This window comes from Lampetra fluviatilis, chromosome 33, assembly GCF_964198595.1.
Source record: "Lampetra fluviatilis chromosome 33, kcLamFluv1.1, whole genome shotgun sequence".
In the NCBI taxonomy this organism is placed as follows: domain Eukaryota; kingdom Metazoa; phylum Chordata; class Hyperoartia; order Petromyzontiformes; family Petromyzontidae; genus Lampetra; species Lampetra fluviatilis.
The window spans coordinates 9,732,478-9,745,573 of NC_136307.1; the positions used below are offsets into that span (position 1 = coordinate 9,732,478).

At 49.2% G+C, this 13,096-nt stretch overlaps 1 protein-coding gene across 1 annotated transcript in view; it reads left to right on the top strand.

The window, feature by feature from the left end:
- The first annotated feature begins 858 nt into the window (after window positions 1-858).
- Window positions 859-13,096, top strand: part of LOC144944047 (ATP-dependent translocase ABCB1-like) — a 42,100-nt gene continuing 29,862 nt past the window's right edge. The window contains exons 1-5 of the mRNA XM_078872079.1: window positions 859-1,037; window positions 3,342-3,513; window positions 10,471-10,595; window positions 11,621-11,801; window positions 12,479-12,703. Coding sequence (XP_078728205.1) covers window positions 862-1,037; window positions 3,342-3,513; window positions 10,471-10,595; window positions 11,621-11,801; window positions 12,479-12,703 — 879 coding nt within the window. The 5' untranslated portion in view covers window positions 859-861. The remainder of the gene's footprint in view (window positions 1,038-3,341; window positions 3,514-10,470; window positions 10,596-11,620; window positions 11,802-12,478; window positions 12,704-13,096) is intronic.

The following is a 13,096-nucleotide window of genomic DNA, read 5'->3' on the forward strand; positions in this document are numbered from 1 at the left end:
AGCACATCGTTTTGGGGGGGGGTTATGCCGTGGCTAGCCAGAGTAGCCACATCAACGTGTGTAGTTGTATGCTCCCGTTCTCGACAGCCACCAACCCGCACTGACTAGCGTGGTGAAGTATGGTCAAAACAAGGCCGTGACCATGGAGTCAACATTGGGGGTGACAAATCTTCCAGGGGGTCTGGGCGTCCCCCCCCCCCCCCCCAGCAAAAAAAAATCAAAATTTGAAAACGAATTTCCTGCCTAAAAGAAAAAAAAAAGCACTAACACATGGGATGGGCTTTTATTTATTTATTTTATTACAATAATGTCTAGGAGTGTATTGTATTACATTGCTCTGCTTTTTTTTTTACCTTTTCTTGTTTCATTGTATGTAATGGCAGAGATTCGGGATTAATAAAGTACAACCATAACCACAATCATATAAACAGAAATCAATTTTATCGCAATATATTAGGGGGGGACATTTTGAGCATATTTTAATATTGGGGGGGGGGGGATGTGTCCCCCCCCCCCCCCCAATATATATGATAATTACGGCCTTGGGTCAGAATAACCGGCGCGGCGTGGGGAGGCCCTCATCCAGCAGCGATTTGACATAGGGGCTGTCCACGGTACTCCCTGTCACTGTGTTTATCAAGGTATTCAACTCCGCGCAGTTTTTTGATTTGGACTTTCACACACTGAATTCGCCGCGTGTCAATCGCACGCTCTTCACGATCAACACTGACCCACGTTAAATCAGCGTCAATCTCCATTTCGTATTCATCGACACTGACGCTGATCGACGCGTCGGCACCCACCCACCCACCCGCTCGTTGCAGCATCGAGGACAAGATGACGGAGTACGCCTACTCCTTCATGGGCGGCGGCGCGGCCGTGATGGTGCTGGGCACGGTGCAGGTGGCGTGCTGGGCGGCGGCGGGTGCGCGCCAGGCCCAACGCGTGCGCCGGCTCCTCTTCCGCTCCATCCTGCGGCAGGACGCCGCCTGGTTCGACTCGAGCCAAGCCGGCGAGCTCGGCAACTGCCTCACCGAGTGAGTGGACCGGCGCTCACCGCCGCCGCCGCCGCTCCCCCTTCCTCGGGCAGCCGCGGTTACCACCCGCCCGTGGCGTTCCCTGTGAGGTGGCAGCCCGTCCTGGGGAAGTCTTCCGAGTGTTCCCAGGAGGTTAAAGAACCCCGGTTTTTGTCAGTTGTGGAGTAGTAGTAGCAGGAGCGGTGGTAATAATCACAATGATGACAACACCACCGCTCAAGACAATGCATTTTGCGTGAAGGTATCCCTTCTTCTGATAATGCGAGACATGTTCTTCTTCTCCTACTTCTTCTTCCCATGATGTATAATTGCGGTGTTTTGTAGCTCGGAGGTGGTAACCCTGTCAGCACCGCGCGGTGCTTTCAGGAGGGTTTGGCAAACTCTGGTACCGGATGCAGGCGGTTGGGACGCTTCAAGGTAGTTGAAATAGATTCGTGTTTTCACGTCCATGTCAGTGCCCACGACGTAGCCCTCGTCCTGATTAACCAAAGTTAGAAAATCATCTCGGAAATTCCTGCGATTTGTAGAGTAGTTTGTGACCAACAAATCAGGTGCACAGATTAAAGTGGCAGGGGGGGGGGGTGTGTCAGGTGGAGCAGTTTGCCTTGAGCCTCAGATCTGAAGAGGTCTCAGAACGAGCAGCGGGAGCCGCATAGGGGGCACCACAAAAAAAGGCCGAAAGGGCCTCATCTGGAATTTTGCCCCAGGCCTCCAAAAACCTTTTGGTGGCCCTGTCAGACATTGAGCCTTCTCCTCAGACCACCGTAACGTGCACACTCCAAGGATCCTCATCCTAATCGGTCGCTGTGGACGGGCTCTTTAGCACCTGACAGGATCACAAACATGATAATAGTTTTTTTTAAATAATGTGCATACATTATCAGAGTTATGTTTTTTGTTTGCATTACGACTGCAGGTATTGTGGTCTATGCAAACATGACTCCTTGTAAAAAAGGTGTCAGTTTTGTTGCCAGATAAAAGGGTACAAAACCAATTATCATATTTTTTCTTCTGGCAAATGAAGTTCCAATGGAGGATCACAAACGTTTTGCTGCAAAATGTGTTTTTTTTTATATATATAAAAAATAGCCTGATTCGTGCCAGTGGCTCTCATCAGCAACGTTAAGTGTTGGGCCACTTTGTTAAGGTGACGTGAATATGGTTTAGGGGTTATTAGTGGGATTACAAAAATAAAATAAAAATCCCATGGTTGTGATTTCCATCTCCCAGGTTTTTAAAATTCCATATTATCTGATGGGAAAGATTCTTTAAAATTTATAGAATCAAGCCACGTGTTTTAAACAGTTCCTATACGGGCCACATACCAGAGGTGTCACCTGTCGGTACCGCCGATGGCGGCGAAATGTTAACTATCCCACTTTATTTACACCACGAGTAAAAGTGAAAACGTGGTAAGCTTTTAAATTCGTAGATTATCACATAATTCACTTTTATTGACCGCGTAAATAAAACATTTTGCCACCTCAGGCCGTACTGATTTCTGGCCTGTGTCCTAATTCTCAAATGCTCCTTTCTCAGAATCAATAATAATCATAATAATTTGATTTAATGTAGCTTTTAATCTCAATGCACTGCACAGGGCAAGCATGTAAACACAATGAGCACGATCAGACAAAATATATTATCAGGAAGAGCAGATTGTGCAGCGGCTGGTCACATCTATGGCGAAAAATAGACTGAATGTGGTGTGCCGGAAGTGGAAATATTTTCCGGACAACTGCCTGCGATTAAATCTCAATTCACACGAGTTGATGGTTTCAGCAAAGTCACTAATGATTGCGCAATAAAAATCTATCCCTTTAAATTGAGCTAAATTCCAACTTTAAGAATTCAGATATCGGTTTGACTGTCACGTGATGGACCTCACTCGCATATGCAGAGCGAGTGGACAAGTGGTGTCTGTCATTGTGTGTGCTCCAGATTTCACTTGAAGAAGTTTGAAGAAGGGAAGTCGGAATTAGCTCTGTGATATCCACTTGCTTCCATCGGCAGTCCTCGAACACAGAGCTCCCCCACGGCAATTCTCCATCCCATGACGTGACGCCAATAGCACAACCGGGATACCATTGGGAGAGCAAAAATAAACGGACGTATGTGTGTTGAACTTCTTTCGCACCGTACGTAGCCTAACCGTGCTAATCGGAGGTGCGGGGGGAAGGACAACAAACGAAACAAAATATTAAATCCTGGGTTAACACCGCGGCCACACGGCTCCCTGCCGTGAAGCCGGAGGGTCTGATTGCGATGCACCTCTGTCCGTTGCCACGCCTGTCCCCGGCGCAGCAACGTGATGAAGATGCAGGACGGCATGAGCGACCAGGTCAGCGTCATGCTGCAGCTCGTCGCGAGGTTTGCGGCCGGCCTGGGCGTCGGCTTCTCGCAGGGGTGGAAGCTCTCGCTCGTCATCATGGCCGTCAGCCCGCTCATCGCCGGCACCGCCGGCGCCGTCTACCTGGTGGGTGGAAATGACATAGACACGATATAGACACGACGTAGACACGACACAGACACGACGTAGACACGATATAGACACGTCATAGACACGACATAGACACGACATAGACATGACATAGACACGACATAGACATGACATAGACACGACATAGACACGACATAGACATGACATAGACACGACATAGACACGACATAGACATGACATAGACACGACATAGACATGACATAGACATGCCATAGACACGACATAGACACGACATAGACACGACATAGACATGACATAGACACGACATAGACATGACATAGACATGCCATAGACACGACATAGACACGACATAGACATGACATAGACACGACACAGACACGACATAGACATGACATAGACACGTCATAGACATGACATAGACACGACATAGACACGACATAGACACGACATAGACATGACATAGACACGACACAGACACGACACAGACACGACATAGACACGACATAGACAGGACATAGACATGACACAGACACGACATACACACGACATAGACACGACACAAGCTGGCCCAGCTGGAAAATGATTTCAGAACTAACATCTCAAACACATTGCACGTCAATAACGCTGTGGACTTAAGGAATATATATGTGAATTAGAGACAACTTTTAGGTAAGGGTCCTTCTTCATAGCACATAGAAAGGCCAGAGATATGATATAGAGTTGCAGACTGCACTTGTTTACACCATGGGGCCTGATGAAGATTTAAGTAAAAAAAAGTATTTCTGATGACCAGTTATAAAATTGGAATATTAATAGTTATACTAATAGTAGCTATTGAGAAACAGACAACCCCTTCAATCATCAAAACGTATTCCTACGAAATAAACTCAATTATATTCAAACTACAATACTTAAAATGCTGCTGGCACATCGGAATGTGCGAAGATTTGTTCTTGCGAGTGCAAGACACAACCCACTTCGCAATGCATTCCTGGGCACCAATTAGCAAAAAACACCTAGTTCTGTGATATCCACTTCCGTGGGATCTTCTGTATCACAAAGCATTGCACCGCCCTGCAAGAGACCGAACGTATTCCTCATCACGTGACACCGATACCACATTGGGGATATATTGTTGGGGGGAGGGGGGGTAGAAAGATAAAAACATACAAATATGAAAAGAACGTGGAGTGATGATGAACGGGGGTTGCTGTGTGCCACTTTTAAGTTTACTTCGGTTCACGCAGTAGGTTCGTGTCGGTCATTCACCTGCTTGCCGCGTTGCACCTTAACGCATGAACCCGATCGGCCAGGTAAGTCACCAAACACGGTGCTTCCTGCAGGTCGCGCTTCATATCGCCCGAAAAGGAGTTGTCAGGGCAATTCGTGAGCAAAGGGTCTCGTCTCGCGGTGATTCTCTCACTCCCGAGGGGTGACTGTCGGTGACTCCGGAGGGTTACTCTGGGTCTGTCTGCAGATCAACATGGGAGCCCGCCCCCTGTGCGAGTGCTGTGCTCGAGCGTGCAAAGGTTAAGAGTGGCAAAAGTGCGAGCGGCTTACCAGTTGCATTGTCACAGAAAGCCGTGTGCAGGAATAAATGCTGCCGAAAGCACGCAACTATTACGCAAGCGCACGCGTGTGAGCGGCAGCGTGGCGGTTAGCGCGCTGCGCTACGAACTCGGCGACCCGCTCATGGCCAACACCAGTGACGATTGTCTGAATCGTTCCTGGGCCTTCCCTAGGTCGACTCAGCCTCAAATGAGTACCTGGTGCGGTGTGTAAACATCGCCACTAGGGAGGCAAAGGCGGCCGAGCGTGGTTGCTGGCCACCCACCACCTCGTGTGCCGTGCCGGCCTTCGTAGGTGCTCACTAAGAGCACTTGCTTCTACAGCCTGTTAAGGCTAGACGGGGGATCTTTGTCTTTGTGCGTGCGCTGAAGTTCTGTGAAGTTTAACGCGCAAATGTTTTATTTTGTCAACAATGCGGTAATAGCTTTCGGTTGGGGGGGAAGCTGAGGGATAATGCGTGACCGAATTAATCCATCCTGGGGAGGATCGTTGCAGAGGCTGCATAAGAAGCTTTAAAATAAAGTAATTGTCTGCGCAAAGATGCTTAAGGGGCCCTGCAGGGCTTTTGCGATACATTCTGAGCACGAGGGACAAGAGAGCGAGTGCCGGTCCCACAACGATAGACAACAATACAAACGAGATGGTGCAAAAGGAGGCAGAGAAAAACAAATCGATCCTTGAATTGCGATGCCGAGTTTGTGACAATTTATTCCAACAACGTTTGCTTTTTCGAACCCCTGTCGTGATTCGAGGTTGTGATTCTACTTTTTTAAAAATAGATATATTTTGAGAGGTACATTGTAACGTTCTAGATTTGAAGCTTTCGTGACTGCAAGGATTCATACTCTTAGGTTTTTTTGGTAAAGTCACGTAAGTAAAAAATAAAAATAATGATAAAAGAAAATAATAATACATGAAAATAACTAAATTAAATCACGACGTTTCGGAGGCAACACAAGTCTCCGTCTTCAGGTGGGACCGTCACAGTCACTTTATACAGTAAATCTGGCTGTGACGGTCCCACCTGAAGACGGAGACTTGTGTTGCCTCCGAAACGTCGTGATTTAATTTAGTTATTTTCATTTTTTTATATTTTATTTTATTATTATTATTTTTTACCGACGTGACTTTACCGAAAAAACCTAAGAGTACATTCTAACGTCTCGAGTACCCACAAGGGGTTCGTGTGATGACATCAAGCAGTAATGAGAAAGTCTAGATTTGAAGCTTTCGTGACTGCAAGGAATCATATTCTTAGGTTTTTTCCGGTAAAGTCACGTAGGTAAAACATCAAAATTAATGAAAATAAAATAAAAGCAAAAATCACGACGTTTCGGAGGCAACACAAGTCTCCGTCATCAGGTGGGACCGTCACAGCCGAATTAGCTGCATCAAGTGATTCGGCTGTGAAGGTCCCACCTGATGACGGAGACTTGTGTTGCCTCCGAAACGTCGTGATTTTTCTTTTTATTTTATTTTCATTAATTTTAATGTTTTACCTACGTGACTTTACCGAAAAAAACCTAAGAATAGTAATGAGAAAATCGGCTGTTACTTCCCACAATGCAAGGCGCCAACAACATTTTATAATTTTACTTTGAAATCAAATAAGTTTGTTTCGGAGTATTACTTCTTCGTTCCTGAAGGGATCGTATGTCACTCAATGGCTAATATTAGCAACTAGTCATATGCCTATTTAAATTCTGGTCATCAAAATGTAATTCTCATCATGGTGTAACTTGCGGTGTCCAACCATTATTAATTATTTCTCTCTCCCCTCTCTGTTCGATGAAGGCCATCGCCTGAAATCGCCTGAAATGTCACTTTTTATATCATGGTACCTTTTTTTGCCAGCATCAAAGCATGATACTGCCAAAAATGTTGCATTATATTGCTGCTCACTCCGAGCTACAAATGCTCTGATACGTGCATTGTCTTTGTACTTTGACGTTCTCTGGTTTGACACTGGTAATGGGACGAGGCCATCAAGAAGGCTGATGTCTCTTGTGTAGGCCAATCAGTTTCAAAGACAATGCCATCTATTATCAGAGCATGTTTGTTTGCATGTTCATCGCAAGTACGTGTGGTTAATGCGAACTTGATTCCCTGCCAAAGGTATCTAGTTGGTGTTTGAACGTATTAACACCTCCTGTTTTATTGTCAGAAAGGGGTAAAACCTATTCTTACCACTTATTATATCAAATTTTTTTTTCTTTTAAGGCCACAGGGATTTTTTTGGGCGAATGCGTTGAGTTTTATTTTTTTTATTAATTGTCCTTGTGCACTACTGCCAAATGCAAGATCATAAAATAATCTCTACTTGAGAGGTACATACTTAAAACGTAATTTTAGAAATCAAATTGCAAAGGGGCAGAGATTACCGATTTGCAAGTAGTGACACGGCGTGTGGGTGCCACCCGGTTATCTTCGTTGGCCCTGGCACGGTGAGGGCAAAAAAATATACAAAGATCCCCCGTATAGCCTTAGCAGACTGTTGGGGCAAGTGCTGTTAGCGAGCGCCTATGAAGGCCAACACGGCACACGAGGGGGTGGGTGGCCAGCACCACGCCCGGCCGCCTTTGTCTCCCCATCATCATTTGAGGCTGAGTCGACCTAGGGGAGGCCAAGGACCGGTTCAGATAATCTTCACGGGTGTTGGCCGTGAGCGGGAATTGAATTTGGGTCTCCGGGTTCGCAGCGTAGCGTGCGAACGGCTACACGACACGAGCTCTCCCCCCCCCCCCCCCCGGTGGAAGCGCACACACACAGGGCGGATCTGGGCGCTGTGCCGGCGCCCGATTAATAATGATATTTTATTATAATGGCAACAAGGGTTGGGTTTGTGGGCATCTGGGCACACGGGGGCAACATTCCAAAACAAGTTAGTCATTTATACCTTCGCTCAGCCGATGCCTTGACCTTCGCCGGCAACGTGTTTGGGCAATGTCGCAAGACTCCAGCGCACGAATCGAGCCGAGCGATTGCAACACGCGCTGGCGAAGGCAGAGCATCTGCTGCAGAGGCATAGATACTGTAGGCGTCGCGGGTGTCGGGACATCACAGCACGGTTAGCTGTGGCTAAGAGACACCACGGCACGGTTAGCTGTGGCTAAGAGACACTCACAGCACGGTTAGCTGTGGCTAAGAGACACCACGGCACGGTTAGCTGTGGCTAAGAGACACTTACGGCACGGTTAGCTGTGGCTAAGATACACTCACGGCACGGTTAGCTGTGGCTAAGAGACACTCACGGCACGGTTAGCTGTGGCTAACAGACACTCACAGCACGATTAGCTGTGGCTAAGAGACACCACGGCACGGTTAGCTGTGGCCAATTCTCACCCACAATGTCGCAGTCCTGGTCAAAGTTAAATAGGGTTTGTTAATCCTACGTATAGCATAACAACAGTAATGCTCTCATAGCGGCTCACTAATCTATTTTTATTTTAGCAGGTAAGGCTCACTGAGCTATATAGGTCTATTTCAGAAGCGATCTGGCCACACATGATAAATCAACGAAGTGGCTTATCATATATGTATATTGAGCTTCTTTCACACCGTACATTGCCAACCGCGCCAATCGGAGGTGCGGGGGAAGGACCACAAACTAAACAAAAAAAAGCAGATCTTAGCAAATTAGTTTTCAATCGAGATTTAAAAGTGCATAGCTCCAGTGGCTTCCTAAGATCGGATGGAGGAGCGTTCCAGACGGCCGCAGAAGTGCATCTGAAAGCGCGCGATGCAGCGACCGTCTTCGCTCGATAGCTAGGCTATCGAACAGACATTCCAGCAATATGGAGATGATGTGGGAATTTATAGCAGCCAAATACTAGAAAAAACATGTTTATAAATGCGGAGGGAAAACCCGGAGGACTCAGAGGAAAATCCACACGACCATGGGGATAGAGAAATGCAAACTCCAAATATACAGCAGCAGGCGTCAGGGTCGGGATCGATCCCACGACCTCTTGTATATCAGGCGAGGGAGTCAACATCTCGCCACTGCGGCGTCAACAACCACTGGGAATCATTCGCGGGTCGGACTCTACCCCCCCCCCCGCTCCTCTCCTCACCACCCCCCACCACCACCCCCCACCACCCCCCCCACCCTCCATGTCCTAACTTCCACAGTGCCTGGCCCATGGCGCCACGACTCGCAGATGTAGCTGTGACAGTGATGTAGACATTCCGGGCGATACGGTCACGACAATGATGCAGTGGGCCACCCGGTTGTCCAAGGGCAGACCTCAGGCTCCTCAAGGCTCCACGTCAGTCGGGGTGACATTGGAGAAATCGCTTTCTCAAAACACCGTATCTACCGCCCGGCGTTTATCAAAGTTTACGCGATCCTCGGTCGCCGTGGCGTTTGCGCGAGAGTTCGCGCTCTCACCAGATTTATTAGGGCACCCGTCTTGGGTGATTGTGGGTAAATGTAACACCAAAATAAACACTCAAGGGTGCGCTTTACCCAGCCAAATATAAAGAACTAAAAAAAAATCGTCAAATAACGTAGATATTCCAAAGGCAAATGGCCTTCTGAAGCAGCGTTATTTATTTATTTTGGTTTGTGAGGGCAAAGCCCGTTGTCTCGTTTCATTTATTTTATAATCCACCATCCACTGAGGGGTGTGGAGCAGTTGGCGCAGCGGTGAGCGTGCTGCGCTATGAATCCGGCGACCCCTGCTTTGAGTTCCGACCACGGCTACCATGAGTGGCGGGTGATAGCCCCAACTTGTCCTGGACTCCTTAGACTACACCGGCTAACACCGACGAGCGCGGGGAAGTATGGTCAAGCAATGCTTATGATTGACACGGAATGCGGAGGCCTTCATCTTCCAGTGAATCGGAAAACAGTTGAGCATTATTTTATTCTATTGCACTACATCAGTGTTCTTCGTTGAAAGGCACGTGGGCCACTGGCGGCCCCCGGTGGGCTTTAGTGCGGACCCTGACATGGGGCCGCCGACAATACACAAATGTGAAAACACCCCCATCACGCTGTCAAAACCCCAACCGTTTCAAATGTTTGGCGGCCCTCATCCCATCCCGTCCATTCTCATCCCCTCTCATCCCATCTCATCCCCTCTCATCCCATCCCGTCCAATCCCATTTCATCCCATCTGATCCTATTCCATCTCATCCCATCTCATCCTGTCCTATCCCATTTCATATCATCTGGTCCTATTCCATCTCATCCCGTCCAATCCCATGTAATCTCATCCCGTCCCATCCTTTCCCATCCCGTGTCACCCCATCTCATCCCATCCCATCCCGTCCAATCCCATCTGATCCTATTCCATCTCATCCCATCTCATCCCGTCCAATCCCATTTAATCTCATCCCGTCCCATCCTTTCCTATCCCGTTTCATCCCGTCCCATCCCGTCTCAACGGCGCGCTGCAGGCGTCGACGGCGTTGAGCAGGAAGGAGCTGGCGGCGTACGGGCAGGCGGGAGCCATCGCAAGCGAGGTTCTCTCCAACATCCGCACCGTCGTGGCGTTCGGAGGGGAGGCGCGGGAGGTGGAGCGGTGAGAGATGCATCGTTGGTGTTGTCAAATTACGGCGAACGTCTCTACACAATATCTGACTGCATTCGTTATCAGTACTGTGCTATCTTTTTCGCAGAACGTTTCCCTCAATTTTATCGCGATTGTGTTATCGGTGTCTTGTCATGAGGTGAATCCATTGGGGTATCTTGCACAGGAAGTGAAACCCTTCGCGTTTGAGGCCCACAGAAGCGGATATCACGAAGCTATCTCTGAGATCCCTTCAATTGATCCCTGGTCCACAGAGTAAAGGGCAGCAGATTTTCTCGCACCCTGCCACCTTGAGTCACGTTCGCCATGAAGACGCATTTTAAGTCTCAGAGCTGCAGTTTATCCCATTTGAGAGCATCGCCAAATTTAATTTGATGTTTTTTTGCGTGCAGTCATCGGTAACTGGGCTGAGACACTCACCTCACTCGACATTGAGACCCAGTTTAATCACAGGCAGCTGAAAAAACATATTTCTGCTTCAGTCAATCTCCACTCCTAACCTGAACCTCAACACCTATCCGTCCCTTTCTTTCCATGCACCGTCGTCACACCGATTAACATGATCACCCCCCCCCCTACGCACCAAAACCAATCCTGATTGGTGGCCGCATTATTTGTGAATTCATCAGCTACAGCTTTTTAAAAATCTTTTCTATTAAGTTCGCTTGCTTGCTTACAACCCTGCAAATCTTTCGGTCGTTTTTTAACCCACTTCCCGTGATCCAATCGAGCTGACATTTTCCACATAGACTCGTTGTGCGTGACAATTAATGTTCGTGAAAATTTTTTTCAAACATTTTACACTTTTTAGGAAAAAAATATTATATTTAATTACCAATTGCTTAATGGTGCAATGCAATCATCTGACCCATAGGCGGCAGCCATCTCAAGCCAGAGGACGAGATGACGTCTAGCCGCCACGCATATAAAGGATTTATAGTGAAAAACTTTGTTTTTACGGGTTATACTTGTTCCCAACTAAAGCGTCGCTCCCACCCCCACCCATCCCACCACAGGTACAGCCGGAGCCTGGCGCCGGCGAGCAAGATGGGGCTGCGCAAGAGCCTCATCAACGGCTTCGGCATCGGGATGACGATGCTGGTCGTGTATGGAACGTACGGCCTGGCGTTCTGGTACGGCACCACGCTGGTGCTGGACCCAAACAGCGACGACTACACGGTTGGCACGCTCATCACGGTGAGCCGAGCCGATCGACCCCCAACTGCCGTCGTGGCTGTCGAGCGTGCAGGGCCGGGAGAGTGCGCAGTCGCTGGGCCACGTAGATGGCGAAATTGGACAGCGGGGGGGGGGCCCATTTCATCTCCGGCATCGGGGGGCCCGTGCAAGCCACGCTATGCCGCTGTACTCGCCCCGTGTGCGCGCAACGCTCTTGTGCCTAGTTTCACTGGGGCACACACACAGATGTGAAATAACACTTTGTCTGGGTTTCACGAGAATGAGTGTACTCTCCCCGAAAAAACACGCCGCAGTTTTTAAGAGGTGAAGGATTTTTTTATTTGCTTGGTTTTTGTCAAGTTGGTGAGCCCAAGTCCCTCTCGCCAACGAGACTCTGTATCCTGCTTGCTCGAGTTCCCACTTGCCTAAACAAAATAAACTCGAACCGTAACCCTGAGCCCGAACCAGGGTTGCGCCTTTCCACGCACGCTGCTATTCAAGCCGAGTTGGACCGTGAAATCGGCGCTGCAGGTCAGGATTTTCCACGCCGATCCGGCCTCACAATCCACTCGAGAAACGCCAATGCGCCACCAAAAGCGTCAACCACGGGCGTTCGTAGCGGCGAGTGCCGATCGTCACCAGCGGTTGTTTTTTTTACTCCTTTCCCGGCCGCCCGTCCCCGCTGTGTGTCGACTCAGGTGTTCTTCTCGGTGCTGATCGGCGCGTCCTCGCTGGGGGAGGCCGCCAGCCAGATGGAGTACATCTCGACGGCGCGCGCCGCCGCCACTCCCGTGCTGGCTATAATCAAGCGCACGCCGGCCATCGACAGCGCCGCCGACTCGGGGCGCCGGCCCTCGTCCACCCAGGGGCACATCCGCTTCAGGGCCCTCAAGTTCAGCTACCCGACTCGCCCCGACGTGCAGGTGCGACGGCCGGGGTGGCTTGGGGTGGGTGGGGTGGCTTGGGGTGGGTGAATGTATTCATGTTGAACTTCTTTAGCACCATACGTAGCCAACCGTGCTCATCGGAGGTGAGGAGGAAGGACAACAAGGTGCGGGGGCATGGTGCGTGGGGTAGTTTGGGGTGGAGTGAGTGGTTTGGGGTGGAGTGAGTGGTTTGGGGTGGAGTGAGTGGTTTGGGGTGGAGTGAGTGGTTTGGGGTGGAGTGAGTGGTTTGAGGTGGTGTGGGTGGCTTGGGGTGGAGTGAGTGGTTTGGGGTGGAGTGAGTGGTTTGGGGTGGAGTGAGTGGTTTGGGGTGGAGTGAGTGGTTTGGGGAGGAGTGAGTGGTTTGGGGTGGAGTGAGTGGTTTGAGGTGGT